This window comes from Pseudorasbora parva, chromosome 3, assembly GCF_024679245.1.
Source record: "Pseudorasbora parva isolate DD20220531a chromosome 3, ASM2467924v1, whole genome shotgun sequence".
NCBI lineage: Eukaryota > Metazoa > Chordata > Actinopteri > Cypriniformes > Gobionidae > Pseudorasbora > Pseudorasbora parva.
In genome coordinates, this window is record NC_090174.1 from 15,250,887 (window position 1) to 15,273,078 (window position 22,192).

Consider the following 22,192-nt stretch of genomic DNA (forward strand, 5'->3'; position numbering starts at 1 on the left):
CTATGACAAATCTTAACTTTCTTGTAAGATTAGTCTAAGCAGTTTATGCAAGCGGCCACTGGTCTTTAGAGGAACATGAATTTCCATGCTGGCTTAGGCTTGTTTATTCTGGTTAGCACTGGTTTGGTTAATCTAGACACCAGCATCCAAGTCTACTGATCACCAGCTCTGTTGGCCTTTAGGGTTGTAACATCAAGCATTTTTTTCTACAGGTGTGTGGGACTCCTGAATACATTGCTCCAGAAGTGATCCTGAGGCAAGGCTATGGGAAGCCTGTGGATTGGTGGGCCATGGGCATCATCCTGTATGAGTTTCTGGTGGGCTGTGTACCATTCTTTGGAGACACTCCAGAAGAGCTGTTCGGCCAGGTCATCAGCGGTCAGTCACATTCCGAATTCCTGTTATGCAATACATTCATGCTTCATGCAGCAAGAGCTTTAGGCCGTGCAGATTGTGTTGCGTAATCTCAACTCTGCTTCTCAGTTGATGCATATAAGTATCTCATAGGATCAGCAAAAGACCCTGCAGGCATGATAGTCTCCTGATCTTATCCTCCACCTGTCATTTTGCAAACCTGGATCTCTCTGGATTGTAAATGAAATCACATGTGATTTATATTTCAAATAAAAAAGTAAAGTGTGAGTTGTCTAACAAAATGTAAATTTAAATCGCAATTCAACCTAACTATTAAACATTACCACATAAATTAAGTGTTCAGTGATACAAAAGAAATAGGTTAGAATTTTAACAGCCTGGAATGTGGACATTTATTTTAGATGTATTTTGAAATGGATTCATATGCAGGGGTGGCAATATAGGGGGCCCCGATAATAATAATAATAATAACAAGAACTGCAAGCAGTTGTACGGGGCCAAGCCCCAGAAGGGGCTTTCGCCGAATGCAGAGCCACCTTTATAAGGCTGTTCCCCACGGGACTCGAACCCATAACCTCGGGGTGCGGCGTCTATCGCTCATCTCGTTGCGCCAACGGCCGGGCTTGTGGAAACACCTGCTGAAGTTCCATAGTTCTAATGACAGTCGACTCAAAATGAAGATTTTTTTCAAATAAATGCACAGCATTTAATATTTAAAAAGTTCTGTTTAGATCAATCTCAGAATGACTCAAAGTCTGGAACAGAAGCACATTTTGCAAATAACCAATTGCCATGCTAAGCTAACTAGCATAAAAACACAAACACAGGAAGGGTCAACTTCAGTGACAAATATCTCAGGAACGGTAGCGAATATCAAAAATCCGTTCAGTCATTTCTGTGCGGCTCAGTCCGAAGATCATCTGAGCCAAATTTGGACAAAATTGGACAAAATTTGTAGGAGGAGTAGCGAAAAAACTGTTTTTTACTTGTTTCAATATGGCGGACAGTAACGTGTTTGGAAAATGACAAATGATATATCGTCGGAATCTGCATAAGCCAGGGAACAAAATGAAATAAATTATATCAAATTTGGACAAAGCGTTCAAAAGTTATAAATGTTTTAGCAAAAATTCCTATATCTCGGGAACACTAGGTGGCGCTATTCTGAAACTTCTCAGGTACGTTCGGGACATGCTGTCGGTCACGAATACCAAATTTTGTGCAGATATATCAAATATTTCAAAAGATATAGCAATTTATGACAAAATTCAAAATGGCGGTCACGTGGTTCATTCGATCCTAACATATCCGGTATCCACAGATTCGGCATGACGCGGGGAATCCATAGACACCAAAATTATGATTTTCTGACAAAGCGTTCAGAAGTTATGAGCAAAAATAGCCATTTTTCATATCTCATGACCCCTAGGTGGCGCTGTTCCCAACTTTGGCATGGACCCTCAGATCATGGGTCTGATGAAGCGTACCAATTTTCGTTTCGATTGATCAAAGTTTGGCCGAGATACAGCCTCAGAACCAATTTTGGGTCGAGCTTGTTAAGTTCATGACATCATAACTTTTGAACAGAGATGAATATCAAAATTCTGTTCAGTCATTTCTGTGCGCCTCAGTCCAAAGATTCTCTCTGCCAAGTTTTGACAAAATTGGACAAAATTTGAAGGAGGAGTAGCAAAAAAACTGAAAACTGTACTTTTCAAAATGGCTGTTACTGTAAGGGGCGGAGCATTAATGTAAGATACTGAAAATGATGAGGGTGAGGAGAGGAATCAGATGTACTAAGTTTCATTTCTCTATTCCAAAGGGTTCAAGAGTTATAACAGTTTAAATGTTGAATTTTTGGACTGGTGGTGGCGCTATGGAGTAGGTCTTAGAGACTCCAAATTTGGTATATGCATTATTGATGAAGATATCTACAAGTCTGCCAAATTTCATCATTTTCCTATATACGGTTCATAGGGCTGCCATTGACTCCCATTCGGGAAAAATAATAATAATAATAATAATAAAGTAAACCAACAATTTCAAGAGGGGCTACAGCCCCTTTGGGGCTTGGCCCCTAATAAAGTATACTAACAATTCCAAGAGGGGCTACAGCCCCTTCGGGGGCTTGGCCCCTTATTACAAGAACTGCAAGCAGTTGTACGGGGCCAAGCCCCAGAAGAGGCTTTCGCCGAATGCAGAGCGACCTTTAAAAGTCCGCCCCCCACGGGACTCGAAACCATAACCTCCGGGCGCTGGGTCCATCGCTCATCTCGTTGCGCCACTGGCCAGGCTTGTGTTCAAACACCTGCTGAAGTTCCATAGTTCTAATGAGAGTCGACTCAAAATGAAGATTTTTTTCAAATAAATGCACAGCATTTAATATTTAAAAAGTTCTGTTTAGATCAATCTCAGAATGACTCAACGTCTGGAACAGAAGCACATTTTGCAAATAACCAATTGGCATGCTAAGCTAACTAGCATAAAAACAAAAACACAGGAAGTGTCAAATTCAGTGCCAAATATCTCGGGAACGGTAGTAAATATCAAAAATCCGTTCAGTGATTTCTGTGCGGCTCAGTCCGAAGATCATCTGAGCCAAGTTTGGAGTTTTTCACTTGTTTCAATATGGCGGACAGTAACATGTTTGGAAAATGACAAATGATATATCGTCGGAATCTGCATAAGCCAGGGAACAAAATGAACTAAATTATATCAAATTTGGACAAAGCGTTCAAAAGTTATAAATGTTTTAGCAAAAATTCCTATATCTCTGGAACACTAGGTGGCGCTAATCTGAAAATTCTCAGGTACGTCCGGGACAGGCTGACGGTCACGCATACCAAATTTTGTGCAGATATGTAAAATATTTCAAAAGATATCAAATTTTATGACAAAATTCAAAATGGTGGTCACGTGGTTCATCTGATCCTAACATCTCTGGTATCACCAGATTAGTCATGTCACGCAGAATCCATAGATACAAATTATATGATTTTCTGACAAAGCGTTCAGAAGTTATGGGCAAAAATAGCCTTTTTTCATATCTCATGACCCCTAGGTGGCGCTGTTCCCAACTTTGGCATGTACCCTCAGTTCATGGGTGTGATGAAGTGTACCAATTTTCGTTTTGATTGATCAAAGTTTGGCCGAGATACAGCCTCAGAACCAAATTTGGGTCAACCTCATTTAGTTTATGACATCATAACTTTTGAACAAAGAAGAACAAAAAAAATCGGTTTAGTCATGTCTGTGCAGCTCAGTCCAAAGATTATTTCATTCAAATTTGAACAAAATCGAACAAACTTTGAAGGAGGAGTAGCAAAAAAAACTGAATACTGTACTTTTCAAAATGGCTGTTACTGTAATGGGCGGAGCCTTAATGTAAGATGATGAATGTGATCTGCATGAGGAGAGGAATAAGGTGTACTAAGTTTCATTTCTCTATTCCAAAGGGTTTAAAAGTTATAACAGTTTAAATGTTGAATATTTGGACTGGTGGTGGCGCTATAGAGTTGGTTGTAGAGACTCCAAATTTGGACCAATTACTTTTCATAAGCATCACTACAAGTGTGCCAAATTTCATCATTTTCCTACTTACGGTTCATAGGGCTGCCATAGGAACCCAGTGGGAAGAAAAAGAATAATAATAATAATAAAGTATACTAACAATTCCAAGAGGGGCTAAAGCCCCTTCGGGGGCTTGGCCCCTAATAACAAGAACTGCAAGCAGTTGTACGGGGCCAAACCCCAGAAGAGGCTTTCGCCGAATGCAGAGCGACCTTTAAAAGTCCGCCCCCCACGGGACTCGAAACCATAACCTCCGGGCGCTGGGTCCATCGCTCATCTCGTTGCGCCACTGGCCAGGCTTGTGTTCAAACACCTGCTGAAGTTCCATAGTTCTAATGAGAGTCGACTCAAAATGAAGATTTTTTTCAAATAAATGCACAGCATTTAATATTTAAAAAGTTCTGTTTAGATCAATCTCAGAATGACTCAACGTCTGGAACAGAAGCACATTTTGCAAATAACCAATTGGCATGCTAAGCTAACTAGCATAAAAACAAAAACACAGGAAGTGTCAAATTCAGTGCCAAATATCTCGGGAACGGTAGTAAATATCAAAAATCCGTTCAGTGATTTCTGTGCGGCTCAGTCCGAAGATCATCTGAGCCAAGTTTGGAGTTTTTCACTTGTTTCAATATGGCGGACAGTAACATGTTTGGAAAATGACAAATGATATATCGTCGGAATCTGCATAAGCCAGGGAACAAAATGAACTAAATTATATCAAATTTGGACAAAGCGTTCAAAAGTTATAAATGTTTTAGCAAAAATTGCTATATTTCGGGAACACTAGGTGGCGCTATTCTGAAACTTCTCAGGTACGTTCGGGACATGCTGACGGTCACGCATAACAAATTTTGTGCAGATATATCAAATATTTCAAAAGATATAGCAATTTATGACAAAATTCAAAATGGCGGTCACGTGGTTCATTCGATCCTAACATATCCGGTATCCACAGATTCGGCATGACGCAGGGAATCCATAGATACCAAAATTATGATTTTCTGACAAAGCAGTCAGAAGTTATGGGCAAAAATAGCCTTTTTTCATATCTTATGGCCCCTAGGTGGCGCTGTTCCCAACTTTGGCATGGACCCTCAGATCATCGGTCTGATGAAGCGTACCAATTTACGTTTCGATTGATCAAAGTTTGGCCGAGATACAGCCTCTGAACCAAATTTGGGTCAACCTCATTGAGTTTATGACATCATAACTTTTGAACAAAGAAGAATAAAAAAAATCGGTTTAGTCTTGTCTGTGCGGCTCAGTCCAAAGATTATTTCTTTCAAATTTGAACAAAATCGGACAAACTTTGAAGGAAGAGTAGCAAAAAAACTGAATACTGTACTTTTCAAAATGGCTGTTACTGTAATGGGCGGAGCCTTAATGTAAGATGATGAATGTGATCCGCATGAGGAGAGGAATAAGGTGTACTAAGTTTCATTTCTCTATTCCAAAGGGTTCAAAAGTTATAAAAGTTTAAATGTTGCATTTTTGGACTGGTGGTGGCGCTATGGAGTTGGTTGTAGAGACTCCAAATTTGGACCAATTACTTTTCATAAGCATCACTACAAGTGTGCCAAATTTCATCATTTTCCTACTTACGGTTCATAGGGCTGCCATAGGAACCCAGTGGGAAGAAAAAGAATAATAATAATAATAATAAACAAGAACTGCAAGCAGTTGTACGGGGCCAAGCCCCAGAAGGGGCTTTCGCCGAATGCAGAGCCACCTTTATAAGGCTGTCCCGCACGGGACTCGAACCCATAACCTCGGGGTGCGGCGTCCATCGCTCATCTCGTTGCGCCACCGGCTGGGCTTGTGTTCAAACACCTGCTGAAGTTCCATAGTTCTAATGAGAGTCGACTCAAAATGAAGATTTTTTTCAAATAAATGGCCAGCATTTAATGTTTAAAAAGTTCTGTTTAGATCAATCTAATCTCAGAATGACTCAACGTATTGAACAGAAGTACATTTTGCAAATAACCAATTGGTAGCTAAGCTAACTAGCATAAAAACACAAACACAGGATGGGTCAACTTCAGTGACAAATATCTCAGGAACGGTAGGGAATATCAAAAATCCGTTCAGTCATTTCTGTGCGGCTCAGTCCAACGATCATCTCAGCCAATTTTGGACAAAATTTGACAAAATTTGAAAGAGGAGTAGCAAAAAAACTGTTTTTCACTTGTTTCAATATTGCGGACAATAACCTTTTTGGAAAATGACAAATGATATATCGTCGTAATCTGCATAAGCCAGGGAACAAAATGACATAAATTACACCAAATTTGGACAAAGTTTTCAAAAGTTATAAACGTTTTAGCAAAAATTCCTATATCTCTGAAACACTAGGTGGCGCTATTCTGAAACTTCTCAGGTACGTTTGGGACATGCTGACGGTCACGCATACCAAATTTTGTGCAGATATATCAAATATTTCAAAAGATATAGCAATTTATGACAAAATTCAAAATGGCGGTCACGTGGTTCATTTGATCCTAACATATCCGGTATCCACAGATTCGGCATGACGCGGGGAATCCATAGACACAAAAATTATGTTTTTCTGACGAAGCGTTCAGAAGTTATGGGCAAAAATAGCCATTTTTCATATCTCATGACCCCTAGGTGGCGCTGTTCCCAACTTTGGCATGGACCCTCAGATCATAGGTCTGATGAAGCGTACCAATTTACGTTTCGATTGATCAAAGTTTGGCCGAGATACAGCCTCAGAACCAATTTTGGGTCGACCTAGTTAAGTTCATGACATCATAACTTTTGAACAGAGATGAATATCAAAATTCTGTTCAGTCATTTCTGTGCGGCTCAGTCCAAGGATTCGCTCTGCCAAGTTTCAACAAAATTGGACAAAATTTGAAGGAGGAGTAGCAAAAAAACTGAATACTGTACTTTTCAAAATGGCTGTTACTGTAAGGGGCGGAGCCTTAATGTAAGATATGGAATATAATGAGGGTGAGGAGAGGAATCAGATGTACTAAGTTTCATTTCTCTATTCCAAAGGGTTCAAAAGTTATAACAGTTTAAATGTTGAATATTTGGACTGGTGGTGGCGCTATAGAGTTTGTTGTAGAGACACCAAATTTGGACCAATTACTTTTCATAAGCATCACTACAAGTGTGCCAAATTTCATCATTTTCCTACTTACGGTTCATAGGGCTGCCATAGGAACCCAGTGGGAAGAAAAAGAATAATAATAATAACAAGAACTGCAAGCAGTTGTACGGGGCCAAGCCCCAGAAGGGGCTTTCGCCGAATGCAGAGCCACCTTTATAAGGCTGTCCCCCACGGGACTCGAACCCATAACCTCCGGGTGCGGCGTCAATCGCTCATCTCGTTGCGCCACCGGCCAGGCTTGTGTTCAAACACCTGCTGAAGTTCCATAGTTCTAATGAGAGTCGACTCAAAATGAAGATTTTTTTCAAATACATGCACAGCATTTAATTTTTAAAAAGTTCTGTTTAGATCAATCTCAGAATGACTCAACGTATTGAACAGAAGCACATTTTGCAAATAACCAACTGGCATGCTAAGCTAACTAGCATAAAAACACAAACCCAGGAAGGGTCAACTTCAGTGACAAATATCTCAGGAACAATAGCAAATATCAAAAATCTGTTTGGTCATTTCTGTGCGGCTCAGTCCAACGATCATCTCAGCCAAGTTTGGACAAAATTTGACAAAATTTGAAAGAGGAGTAGCAAAAAAACTGTTTTTCACTTGTTTCAATATTGCGGACAATAACCTTTTTGGAAAATGACAAATGATATATCGTCGTAATCTGCATAAGCCAGGGAACAAAATGACATAAATTACACCAAATTTGGACAAAGTTTTCAAAAGTTATAAACGTTTTAGCAAAAATTCCTATATCTCTGAAACACTAGGTGGCGCTATTCTGAAACTTCTCAGGTACGTTTGGGACATGCTGACGGTCACGCATACCAAATTTTGTGCAGATATGTCAAATATTTCAAAAGATATAGCAATTTATGACAAAATTCAAAATGGCGGTCACGTGGTTCATTTGATCCTAACATTTCCGGTATCCACAGATTCGGCATGACGCGGGGAATCCATAGACACAAAAATTATGTTTTTCTGACAAAGCGTTCAGAAGTTATGGGCAAAAATAGCCATTTTTCATATCTCATGACCCCTAGGTGGCGCTGTTCCCAACTTTGGCATGGACCCTCAGATCATAGGTCTGATGAAGCGTACCAATTTACGTTTCGATTGATCAAAGTTTGGCCGAGATACAGCCTCAGAACCAATTTTGGGTCGACCTAGTTAAGTTCATGACATCATAACTTTTGAACAGAGATGAATATCAAAATTCTGTTCAGTCATTTCTGTGCGGCTCAGTCCAAGGATTCGCTCTGCCAAGTTTCAACAAAATTGGACAAAACTTGAAGGAGGAGTAGCAAAAAAACTGAAAACTGTACTTTTCAAAATGGCTGTTACTGTAAGGGGCGGAGCCTTAATGTAAGATATGGAATATGATGAGGGTGAGGAGAGGAATCAGATGTACTAAGTTTCATTTCTCTATTCCAAAGGGTTCAAAAGTTATAACAGTTTAAATGTTGAATATTTGGACTGGTGGTGGCGCTATAGAGTTTGTTGTAGAGACACCAAATTTGGACCAATTACTTTTCATAAGCATCACTACAAGTGTGCCAAATTTCATCATTTTCCTACTTACGGTTCATAGGGCTGCCATAGGAACCCAGTGGGAAGAAAAAGAATAATAATAATAATAAAGTATACTAACAATTCCAAGAGGGGCTACAGCCCCTTCGGGGGCTTGGCCCCTAATAAAGTATACTAACAATTCCAAGAGGGGCTACAGCCCCTTCGGGGGCTTGGCCCCTAATAATAAAGTATACTAACAATTACAAGAGGGGCTACAGCCCCTTCGGGGGCTTGGCCCCTAATAATAATAATAATAATAATAATAATAATAATAATAATAATAATAATAATATTACATTTTCTTGTAAGAAATTCATATTTTTAACAGTATGTTTTCATGGTTGCATATATTAATGTCTAGTGAGTTGCTCTGTCCTACAGACAGAAATGATTGAACACAGCCACTTGTACAGTATAGTTAAGCCAAGTTAAGAGACAAATATGTGCCCTCTCTGAAATATCAAAATAATTTGTCCTCATGACTCTACCGAAATGTTCTTCCGCGCATCCAAAAACAAAACCTAAAGTTATAGTTCAATATATACACTCACCGGCCACTTTACAAAACAAAACCTAAAGTTATAGTTCAATATATACACTCACCGGCCACTTTAATAGATACACCTTACGGGTTATAGGTTGGACCCACTTTTGCCTTCAGAACTGCCTTAATTTTTCATGGCATAGATTCAACAAGGTGCTGGAAACATTCCTTAGAGATTTTGCTCACCATGATATTGATATCATAGTATCTTATAGTTGAAGGGTGCACGTCCATGATTTGAATCTCCCGTTCTGCCAAATCCCAAAGGTGCTATATTGGATTGAGATCTGGTGACTGTGGAGGCCATTTGAGTATAGTGAACTCATTGGCATGTTCAAGAAACCAGTTTGAGATGATTTGAACTTTCTGACATTTCATGTTATCCTGCTGGAAGTAGCCATCAGAAGATGGCACATTGTGGTCATAAAGAGATTGAAATGGTACAGCAACAATACTCAGGTAGCCTTTGGCATTTAAACAATCATCAATTACTAAGCGGACAAAAGTGTGCCAATAAATGGACCCTACGATCTGAATGTCACAGCAGAAATTGAGACTTATCAGACCAGGCAATGTTTTTTCTAGTCTTTTATTGTCAAATTTTGGTGAGCCCATGTAAATTTTAGCCTTAGTGTCCTGATCTTAGTTGACAGAGTGACACCTGGTGTGGTTTTCTGCTGTTGTAGCCCATTTGCTTCAAGGTTTGATGTGTTGTGCATTCAGTGAAGCTTTTCTGCTTACCTTGGTTGAGTGATTATTTGAGTTACTGTTGCCTTTCTATCAGCTTGAACCAATCTGGCCGTTTTCCTCTGACCTCTGGCATTAACAAGGCATTTTCAGCCACAGAACTGCCACTCACTGGATATTTATTTTTTCTGACCATTTTTCTGTAAACCCTAGATATAGTTGTGTGTGAAAATCCCAGTAGATCAGCAGTTTCTTAAATACTCAGACCAGCCCGTCAGGAACTAACAACCATGCCACGTTTAATAAGTTACTAAAATCACCTTTCTTCCCCATTCTGATGCTCAGTTTGAGCTTCAGCAGTTCGTCTACATGTCTGCATTAGTTGATGCCATGTGATTGGCTGACATTTGTGTTAACTAGAAGCTGTTTATAAACATTTTTGCTGGAGTATTATTTTTTTTATAAGATTTATGGTGTTACAACATTGATATCTCATTCTATATATTTGATTTAGACTATGAAAGTTTTTTTTATTGTTGTTTTATAATTTTATTTATTCCATGTTTGACTGGTAGTGTTATACATATAATATATATATTATAATTTAAAAAAAATCCAGAAGGGGTCACAAACTGCATTATTTTATGTTTCCTGAGGTGCACTTATAATGTTAGTATGATTTTTACATCAAAAAATGACACAACAGCTATAAAATGATGTTGGGGGAAAGAACATATGACTGTACATAAATCAATACCAATCAGAAATAACTGGTGATTTTGGTTAGACACATAATCAGTACGTCAAAAGATTTAAAAAGGCATTTGAAAAAATAGATATGATACAATTACAGTCATTTGTAACTATAAGATTCATTTCAATTCAGTATATTTGCTGTGTCCTAAATTGGACCTAAACATCTAAACTGCCAAAATATCTATGTGGATTCTTTCATTATCCACCTAATTAGATGTGGTTACTTAAGCCACATATCTTGAAACAACCCCCATATATACAGTGGGTGTGAGGCTTAATTAATGAGCACAGCTAGCTGCTATTGCCCTTGGCTTGGATGCATATTCATGCTCCTTAATGCGATTTCAAAGTTGCTTAATAAACAAAAGTACGACTCTTCATTTATATCCAAACCACCCAAGCCCCCACCTCTTGCCCTTTAAGCTCAAATTTCTTTCTTGTTTTAATTTTCTTTTTTATACACTAGGTTGATTAAGATTGTGTCAAGGGTCTGGACTTTGATTAGTGAAAAACTACATATAACCAATGAATGCTGGAAATGTATACACATTCCTAGAATTGATGCATGTAAAAGTAGATATTAGGATGTTTTATGTATGCCTGTTTATGTGTAGTAGGCATTTTTATGCATTTTAATAATCACGTTTGATTCATATGTAAATATATTCTCTGTATTCATTAGTCTGTTGCTTGAGTGAAAGGTGCTGTATTACAGTGGAGGGCCCAAAAACAGGAAGGAGCTTTCATTTTGAATGAAAAGTAATGTTTTTTGGGGTTTTTTTTTGGTTTTGTTCCATTTAGTTAATGGGGATCAAATTGTTTGCTTCTTGTCGTAGATGAAATAAATTGGCCAGAGGGAGAAGAAGCTCCACCAGCTGATGCTCAGGAGCTGATCACCCTACTGCTCAGACAGAACCCTCTAGAGCGACTCGGAACTGGTAAGGGTACAAAATACTTGTAATAATTCTTGACAAGACGCAAAAGTGAGTAAAAATTGCGTTTGCCAGGTAAATAAAATGTCTAATTGGCCATTAAGGCATTTTAGGTTTTTAAGTAATGCATGGTTAAAGTGCAATATGTAAGGGATAATCCACGGCTAGCATTGCATTAAAGGATTTTAATGCACGGCATAGAGGCGAAGAACCTTCCTCCGTGGATTATCCCGCTTATACCATGGTTATTTGCCAAGTTAAAAACAAGTTAAAGCTGTAACTGATGTTTTTTAACAGACGGGTTAAAATTACGCTTGTTTTCTTACGTCTCGTTAGTTCTAGCACACCGTCGCTTTAAATAAAGTAGAGCCATCTAAATGTTTTTATATGAACAAATTACCACATAATGATTAATTAATGGATTTATTAAAATTATTTATGAATGACAGGCAACACTGCAGTTACAAGGCAATCTTTATTTGAATGAATCATCATTATGTAGCCTAGTGTGAAATAAACCCCGCGTAAAACTATAAAGACACATTACATTTAATGCATTAAATTAAATAATAATATAGGTGCTCGAGTCTGTCAGTGTAGGTGTCACGACCATCATAGAATGTAAAAAACGCACGACACACGGCGACATGTTCGCAACTCTGTGTCATGTCAGTGTCAGTGTTTGTCGTGATAATGTCAGTGACATGACAAGACCGCATGTGCCACGCATGTGCCAATACGCGCATAGTGATAGATATGTATACATATACATATCTGTGCATAGTGACATATGTGCCATTGGCTTCTGTGTGTCACGTCATGTCTCATGTCACTTAATGTTGCCATAGATATGTATACATATCTGTGGCTGATACTGCCACTGTCACAAGCGTAACTGTGTTACTATGGTTACCAGTGTTTATAGTGGCGGATTAATTTCGAACTGTAATCAAACTGACTGGAACTACCTTTGCATTAAACGATTTTACTGCACACCTTCCAGCCTATCAGAATTGAGTATTAAAACAGACCATGGTATATAAAAAAAAATACATACATTCTATGTAAAAGAACCCTCAAGGGTTGGCATATTCTGAGATCAAGTGTTTGCAGGCTCTGTTGTCAATGAACCGAAATTTGATTTAAAGGGGTCATGAATTGAGAAATCAACTTTTCATTCAGCCTTTAATATATATCTATATAATATTAAAGGCTGAATGAAAAGCTGATTTCTCAATTCATGACCCCTTTAAATCAAATTTCCATTCAATATACACCATGCATGCGTTTGATTTTAGATTTGATTCTAAACTTGTCATTGAAGCCCCTTGTCTATGAGAAAATTTAAATTATGAGAACTAATTTAAACCAATTTAACTTTTTTTTGTTTGTTTTTTTTGTTTGTTTTTTTAAGGTGTCATTGTTAGAGTGTAATTATATATTTAAGTACTGAGCAATTTTATTAACATGTGCTTACTATAAAGTTAGGGTTTCGGTAGGTTGCATGTAATTATGGATAATTTACTATTATTACTATGGTAAGTACATGTGACATATATTACAAGGGCACTGTAAAATAAAATAAATATATATAATAAACGGGTAACACTTTATTTTACAGTGCCCTTGTTACATATGTTACAGTAAGATAATGTATTGGCTCTTGCTTCATCGCATCATGCCTGTTTAGGACATAAGGATGTCTGTTTTTTCTGAAATTTTGGATATGTATCTTTAAGCAGGAGGGGCATATGAGGTCAAGCACCACCAGTTCTTTCACAGTCTGGACTGGAACAGCCTGCTGAGGCAGAAGGCTGAGTTTATCCCCCAGCTGGAGTCTGAGGATGACACTAGCTACTTTGACAGTGAGTGACAGCAGGAGTGAAGTCATTGTCCTTCATGGTCCATGCAGGCTAAGCAGGGCTGAGAGCCAGTGTCCATGTCTGTTTTTTATGTCTTAAGGGAGGATCAGATGTTCCCAGACTGATTAGTCACATATTAGTAAAGCACAGTTGGTTGGTGATATGATTCTTGGTCATTTGTTTGGAGAAATTTCAATAATTTGCTCTAGCCAAGTGCTTTGGACTTTTCATTGTCAAATTGTTTGCATGATATTAAATAAATATAGATTTATATTAAAAAAATACTGTTTATTCTCCTTCAGAAGTTTGTGCATTGTATCATTCATTACCAAGCTAGGTGACATAATGTTTCAGTAAACTTCACTTTAAAATGAATAAAGGAAAAATTGAAATAACTGACATGACATCACAGTGCAATGTGACACATTTTCCTTCAATCGCAGCGCGATCTGATAGGTACCATCACTTAGAAACTGAGGAGGAGGAGGAGGATACCAATGATGAAGATTTCAATGTGGAACTGCGGCAGTTTTCCTCATCTTCACACCGATTCTCCAAAGTGAGTTGTCTTTCTCTCTTTGCTCACATACAGTACACTTGTTAAATACATGCAGTGCAGAATGACTCAGATGAGAGTCCTGTTCAGTGGATGAATTTTATGTTTGTATTTTGCAAGTTTTAATAAAGACTTCTGACATTATGGCCAATACTGTCTCTGGGATAAAGCTCAGCTCAATGATTTACATACATTTGCTTTTGACATAGGGATATATTTTTGTAGGTCAGGGAACAATATCACACAACAAATACTTGTGCAAATTCTTGTTCTCAGGCATGCAGGTCTTTGGTGCATTGCAGTATGAGTTGCTTCCAGACACTATTCTGCTTGCATTGCTTCCGGTGAAGATATCTGGTGAAGGCTGTGTTTTATATTGTCAGACCAGTGGTTTTCAACAGTGGTTCTCATTTTTTTTTTTAATTGTTTACTCGATTCTACCTATTTTTAGCATTTGTATTAAGTGCACTATGTAGTATTTTTGCAGTAAAATATCCAAAAACCACTAGGCCAGTTTTATATATTTTGTTCAGTTGAGTACTTACAATATCCCAAATGTTTCCAACTTTTTGTAAATTGTGATAAAATTGCTATTTTAACCAAGGAGCCAGGACGTCTGAGCATAGCATCTGAGGGAGTCGCCTGTCAATTGCATCGTGTTTGCGTTACTCTCGGTTTTCTCGGGAGAAGCGCATTACCTCCTTATCATGACCGGAAAAGCGGAAATAGCGCCGGCGCCCGGCATTTGTGTCCCGTCATAATAAAAGTATCGCTGCTTGCGAGGCGTGTGTTGTTCCTCTCATTAATAATCGCTCCAGTGGCCTTGCTCAGCTCCCTCAACACTCTGTCCTGCTCTGCTTCATACTACAGTAACTTTAATAACCGCATCCATCAACATGATTTCTGCCAGATTCCTATCCCGATTAATTTCCACAGGCTGTAAGGTGAAGACCACATGTCCTGAGATGCTGTGCTCAAGCTTGGTATCATCACACTATGTTTTGAATAGGCACCCTCTAGCAGACAGAAAAGTTGCATAGTGCACCTTTAAGTTGATGACACATCAAATGTTATAATTTTGAGAGAAAAATACGTTTATTTTATATGTCATGGCATCAACACATCTCAAAAAAGTTGGGACAAGACCATGTTTACCACTGTGTGGCATCCCCTCTTCTTTTTATTACAGTCTGCAAACGTCTGAGGACTGAGGAGACAAGTTGCACAAGTTTAGGAATAGGAATGTTGTCCCATTCTTGTCTAATACAGGCTTCTAGCTGCTCAACTGTCTTAGGTCTGCTTTGTCGCATCTTCCTCTTTATGAAGCCCCAAATGTTTTCTGTGGGTGAAAGATCTGGGACTGAAGGCTGGCCATTTCAGTTCCCGGATCATTCTTCTACCCAGCCATGATGTTATTATTGATGCAGTATGTGGTCTGGCATTGTCATGTTGGAAAATGCAAGGTCTTTCCTGAAAGAAAGAAACAACGTCTGGATGGGAGCATATGCTGTTCTAGAACTTGGCTATGCCTTTCAGCATTGATAGTGCCTTTCCAGATGTGTAAGCTGCCCATGCCACATGCACTCATGCAACCCCATACCATCAGAGATGCAGGCTTCTGAACTGAGCACTGATAACAACTTGGGTTGTCCTTGTCCTCTTTAGTCCGGATGACATGACGTCCTAATTTTCCAAAAATAACTTCAAATTTTGATTCATCTGACCACAGGACAGTTTTCTACTTTGCCACAGTCCATTTTAAATGACCCTTGGCCCAGAGAAAACGCCTGTGCTTCTGGATCAAGTTATGACCATATGGATTTTTTTTTTACCTATAGAGTTTTAGCCAGCAACAGCAAATGGGACTGTGGATTGTGCACTGTAGATGATGATAACTTCAAACCCTTTGCAATTTTTCTCTGAGAAACTCCTTTCCGATATAGCTCCACTATCTTTCGCCGCAGATTTGGGGGAATTGGTGATCATCTGCCCATCTTGACTTCTGAGCCACTCTGAGATGCTCATGTTGTCAGTTGACCTAATAAATTGTAAATTGGTCCTCTAGCTGTTGCTTATATGTGCACTTAACTTTTCCGGCCTCTTATTGCTATGTGTCCGTCCCAAAGTTTTTGGAATGTGTAGCTCTCATGAAATCCAAAATGAGCCAATATTGGCATTACATTTCAAAATACCTCACTTTCAATATATGATATGTTATCTATATTCTTTTGTGAATAAAGTATAATTTTATGAGATTTGTAAATTATTGCATTCCTTTTTTTATTCACAATTTGTACAGTATCCCAACTTTTTTTGGAATCGGGTTTGTCAAGTATATCCCACAGAAGTTTGCTGAGGCCCCCTCATTAAGAACCACTGTATTAGACAGATTTTAATAGTGATATGGTTTTTGAAATCAATTTTATTCAATTTTCATGAACAATTTTATATGAACATTCTTTGTTATGCATTGCAGGCTGATTACATCTAATAATTAGGTGTGATTGGTGATTGCCATTTTATAAAATGTTTTGTGCTAATTTCATACAGTGTGATTCGTATGAAAACTTATGATTTGTATTTAAAAAAAATAAAATACAAAAGCATGAAGCTGCATCGCTTACCTCAACCCAAATATAACCCTAAAGTGGGGCATGAGAAGGTCAGACAAAATTAGATTGTACAAATGTATATGTATTTGCAGAGTAGTGAGTGACCCAGAACAACCTAGTGACAACCTAGCGGCAATCTAGAAACCAACAGAGACATTTTGAGTTACCTTTTACATTTCCGCGCTTCAGCATTCATTATCTCATCCTCATGGTTGTATTATATGGCATACATCTATGCTTATGCGAGTTTATTGGTGCATATAAATTTTGTTTGTATGTTTCTGTTTGGTAGGTGTACAGTAGTCTGGATCTATCTCGGGGACAGCTGGAGGAGAAAGGAGAACAGACAGAGAAGACAACAGACAGTCCTCTCACAGTTGACTCACTGAGCTGGACTCCAGACTTCACTGAGATGTATGTTACCCACAAACCATTTCCATAAAAAAGCTCAGATCCAGTGTGAAAATTAAGACCTTATCATAGAATAAATGCACCTATACTCAAATGCCACTTGCCAAAATGTTTGTTTAGAAAAATATATTTTTCAATAACTGATTTATGTTGAAATTAGAATTTAATATGCAGTAAACCAGCTACCATGTTCCTAAAAACACCTTAAGTTTGTAGGACCCTTTTTTTTACCAAGTGGATTATATAATGTTTTCCCCTTTGTTTCTCTTCTTCAGCCCCTCTCTCTCTCATTCTTCTGACACTGAGAGCACCAGCTTGAGTAGATGCTCTGGTCTTCTCCCTAAGTTTGCCATCTCAGCAGAAGTGGAGGATGGTGATGGCTCCCTGTCTCTGGAAGACCCCAGTAAAGTGACCTTCAGTATTGGGGAGTTGCCTCAGGATGAGCCTGATCCTACCACACCCTGTAGCACCATCAGTAACTCCACCCTCTCAGGTACAGTGCTGTTTTGCTCAACAACAAAAATTTCAGTTACACTTTATTTTGATATGTTGAAAAAAGTGCACTTTGAAACCCTTCTGGCCTCAAAACGACATTGTTGTGTAAAATTAAATTGAGCACAAATTCAGTGCAGGCCTACTTTTACATATTATACGTTGTATTTTATTAACAAATCAATAAAATCTGCAAACTCAACAGGGATGCTCTGGAAATAGTGTCTGGTCAGTTTAGTGCATTTCTCTACTTAATTCTCTCTTCTTTTTTTTTCTGAGTAGGCAGCTTCTCCGAGCACCTGGATCAGGTGCCGTCCCGGGGAGATGGAGGGGAGAGTCTGGACAGCTCCTGTAAGCCCTCTTCAGACACAAGCTCCTTTCTGACTGCTCCCAAACCTGAGACAACGGACAAACAGTGTGCCGTCAGCAAAGTGCCAAAATCAGTATCTACCAGTGCCCTGTCACTCATGATCCCTGGAGGTGAGTGTATGTGCGTGCTGGAAGAACATGTGTTGTGTTGATGTGTATGTGATTGAGTCTGCTGAGGTGTCTTTGCACATAGCTGTGTTATTGTCCATATCAGGGGTTCCCAAACTTTTTGTTAGTTATTTCCTACTTATTGCATATCGTGTCTTCAAAAACTATATAAGAAAGTAATTTTTTAACCTGGTATAATAAAAGATTTAACCTTTTTTTCACACCTCTAAACAATTTAAATGAACTGCAGAAAAGTGATGAGCTTGCAGCATTTGAAAAGCACACTTTCTCCTACACATTCATACACATTGTTAAAAAATTAGTAAAACAGGCATTAGTATGTTTTTTTCCGGGTTTTTTTATTCTTCTTTTTCTAAGAAATTAATACTTTTTTCTTCAAGCGTTTGTTAAATGTATCAAAAATGGCTGTAAAGAATTTTATACTGTTAAAAAAAAATTATATTTAAAAAAAATTATATTCTTTAAACAGCACTAGGTAACTTTTGCTCTCTGGGTCCCCCTACAGTTGGGAAAAAATATTGTCCTCTACTACTGTCGTAAACTCGGTCATCCTACATCAGGGGATGCGCGCGTACATTTGCTGACAGACAACCATGATAGCCCTGAACTAGTGATGAGTGGGTCGTCTCATAATCCGCGGACCCCGTATGTCTATTTAATGGGTGCGGGGCGGGTTGTAAAAATATATACAGTGGTGCGGGGCAGGCCAAATAATTTCATAAAAGCGAGACCATCACTTACAGTTACCCTGAACACTGTTCACATGCAGTTGTTCTGCTTGTGTCGCATGTGAAATGTCTTCATCCTAGGTACAGTGGCATATGTTTCACCATGTCATAGGAATATAATTTCATGCGTTTTATTTTTTTCAAACGCCAAATGATCGCTCACGTTTACAAGCCAGCGTCATTATAGTAGCCTAGTCTATTGGTTACTGTTTTACAGCATCTATGATACTCCAATATAATGTTTGAGTGTTGATTATAACCATAGCAAGCATGACAGCCAAGTCAGCATCGGTCGGGCACGCCTCCTTCAGCTCACAGCAACGAGCAAAATTTGGCCCAATGTTGATCCTTGTCCTGCCTTTAATCCGATCACTTTTTCTGTATATAAGCAGCACAATTTGTCTGTGCTGCTTCGTACATGACTATAACATCTGACAAACAAGCAATAGTTGGTCTCACACGTCCAAATGTAAGGAAGTGTGTGTGTGTGTGTGTGTGTGTGTGTGTGTGTGTGTGTGTGTGTGTGTGGGGGGGGGTGGGGGGGGGTTGTGGGGGGGGGGGGGTGGGGGGGGTGAAAGTGACTTATATGCTGTAAAGCACTCGAATTTTGTAGTTCTTTTTGTTTTTGGGTTACTACCTGAAACCCAAATTTTAAAAGTACGATTAAAAATGATACGGACCCCGTCAGGCTATGGCAGACGTGTCATTCAACCTATTGTAAGTCAATGTATCATCACAAGAGTCTTAAAAAATATATTATGAAGGTTGAAAAGTTACCTAGTGCTGATTTAAATTCTGAAAAAAGAAATTTGTCAATTGTTTTCTGTAAGAAATTATTCTTGAGCACCAAATCAGCATATTAAAAAGATTTCTGAAGGATCTTGTGATACTGAAGACAGGACTAATGGATGTATTAAAAAACGTCTTTCAAAAACATTTTATAAATCTTACAAACCCCAAGCTTTTGAACAGTAGTGTAAAGGTTACCTCAATATCTTACTGAATAAAATTAATTTCATCTATGTGCTGCACTTTATGTTAATGTATACTAAAGTTAAGTAAAGAAATCCACTGTTCAGTCTTCAATAAAAGTAAGGTGGTTACTTGCTTATGTACAGTGCCAATCTTTTGATTTATTAATATATGATTTGACCTATCTTCTTTTTCCCCCAGATGTTTTTGGGGTGTCACCATTAGCAAGCCCCATCTCTCCATACTCACTGTCGTCAGACCCATCCTCTAGAGACTCCTCCCCCAGCCGAGATTCCTCACTTAGCGGTGTCATCAGTCGCCAGCCAATCATCATCCACAGTTCAGGGAAGAAGTTTGGCTTCACTCTGCGAGCGATTCGGGTCTACGCCTGTGACAGTGACGTTTATACGGTTTATCACATGGTCTGGGTAAGTGTGGGCGAGCTGTCCAGTACATCACGATAAAAGCCAAACAGCTGACAAAACGTATTCTTACTTGTTGAGGTCGTGGCTATTTAGGGCAAAAATACATCAAAATGTAAATGATTTTTCACAAAGTTAAGACATTTATGAAAGCTTTTAAACTATGTAAGATGTGTTTTGTTTTTGTTTTTTGTTTTTGAGAATAGAATGTAGAGGATGGTGGTCCTGCTCACAAGGCTGGTCTTAAGGCTGGAGACCTGATCACTCATGTGAATGGAGAAACAGTTCACGGGCTGCTTCACACTGAGGTGGTGGAACTACTGCTGAAGGTGCAAAAAACAATTGTTGTTAAAACCACAACCCTATTTTCGCTGCTTGTTTTTCATTTTGTGTTAACAGTATTTCTATAAGTTAAACTTGCATGTACTTTCAGAGTGGAAGTAAAGTTGCTATATCCACAACCCCTTTTGAAAACACTTCTATCAAAACTGGTCCAGCTCGAAGAAATAGTTACAGAAGCAAAATGGTGAGAAGAACCAAGAAACCCAAAAAAGAGAAAACACAAGAAAGGTAAGAAAACAGGAATATCAATATTCATGTCTATTTTAGGTTTTACGATTGTCTGTTTACATAACCATAGAAATATGGATAAGCTACCTACATCTAAGTAGCAAGATCCCACCCACTGGCAGTGTTGCCAACTATTTTCCAAGGAAAGTAGCTAAAGCCTGCCCAAAAACGTCATGCGTCAATTAGCATATTTGTGACGTCATCACGTCGTACTTGCATTCTGCCTGCCTACGTGCTTTCTCTCCTTATCCCTGCTCACATACTGTATTTTTAAATAATATAATATAGCCGACTGTCCAATAAAGACCGTCTCATTTACTGTATATCAATAGAATGAGTATGAAAAATTTTTATGTTTAAAATAATCTGAATTGAGAGAGGTCAGAAACTGGATAAAATAAAACTCTTTTATAGTGAGTAATATAAGTGATGAGCACAAGAGAAGAATGAATATTATAACTCTTTCTAAATTCTTTAAATATGAAACAAAGGAAGCAGATAAGTGATAAATCTGTGGCAACACTGTGTGCTTATGTGTAGCTCGCTCATTCTCATCTGGCAGCTGCAGTGTACGTTCACCGGCATACACTGCTGCTCCTCTCAGCTGAACAGGGTAAATGCAGAAAGAGGTGTGACGGCAGGAGAGTACTGGCAACATTTTTAAAGTTACTGATGTTTGCCCAGAAAGTTGCTAGATTTGTTGCTAATTGCTTTTTGAAATAAAGTCGCCAAAGGGGTCTGAAAAGTTGCTAAATATAGCGACAAAATCGCTATGTTGGCAACACTCCCTTTTGCCTCTAGATGTAGCTGTTGTTGCTATATTTTTGTAATATGCACTCCTTGAGTGTACTTTGAATGGAAAATGGAAAGTGTACTTGCTACTACATATATACACACACACACACACACACACACACACACACACACACACACACACACACACACACACACATATATATATATATATATATATATATATATATATATATATATATACACACTGTACATTGCCTAATGGTTTCATGGTATTTTTTTAAAACTGTAGGCAGTGTGTAATTATAGTCATTTTAGTTGTTTATCAGGTTTTATTACAAATGATATGCATATTGTATGCTGCAAAAGTAATATGTGTAGTATGGTACTATGTCATTCTGAATATTCCAATTGTTTTTTCAGTCACACTTTTTCCCTCTCCAGGCGGCGTTCTGTATTCAAACGCTTTGCCATGCAGCCCTCTCCCCTTTTACACACCAGTCGCAGTTTCTCCTCGCTGAACCGTTCTCTGTCTTCTGGAGAGAGTCTGCCTGGATCTCCCACACACAGCCTCTCACCACGCTCCCCCACAGCTGCCTTTCGCCCAGCACCTGACTTCAGCCAGTCAGGTTTGTGTCTTACATTGCCTAGACAGTGTTTCTGATAAAAAACACATTTTAATCATGTTTCATGTCACATGTCAAGGGAGGTAAATATGTGCTGCTTTAGTGCTCTGTG

At 38.6% G+C, this 22,192-nt stretch overlaps 1 protein-coding gene across 13 annotated transcripts in view; it reads left to right on the plus strand.

The window, feature by feature from the left end:
- The window catches only part of mast4 (microtubule associated serine/threonine kinase family member 4), a 212,207-nt gene that overhangs the window by 183,057 nt on the left and 6,958 nt on the right, over positions 1-22,192 (plus strand). For 7 of the 13 annotated variants that reach the window (XM_067437898.1, XM_067437900.1, XM_067437901.1 and 4 more), the window contains 11 exons: positions 213-378; positions 11,483-11,584; positions 13,318-13,443; positions 13,884-13,999; positions 16,901-17,022; positions 17,295-17,512; positions 17,794-17,991; positions 19,911-20,137; positions 20,338-20,460; positions 20,565-20,701; positions 21,878-22,083. In XM_067437898.1, the coding sequence (XP_067293999.1) occupies positions 213-378; positions 11,483-11,584; positions 13,318-13,443; positions 13,884-13,999; positions 16,901-17,022; positions 17,295-17,512; positions 17,794-17,991; positions 19,911-20,137; positions 20,338-20,460; positions 20,565-20,701; positions 21,878-22,083 (1,741 nt within the window). The remainder of the gene's footprint in view (positions 1-212; positions 379-11,482; positions 11,585-13,317; positions 13,444-13,883; positions 14,000-16,900; positions 17,023-17,294; positions 17,513-17,793; positions 17,992-19,910; positions 20,138-20,337; positions 20,461-20,564; positions 20,702-21,877; positions 22,084-22,192) is intronic. The other 6 variants (XM_067437902.1, XM_067437906.1, XM_067437899.1 and 3 more) reach the window with 3 other exon arrangements.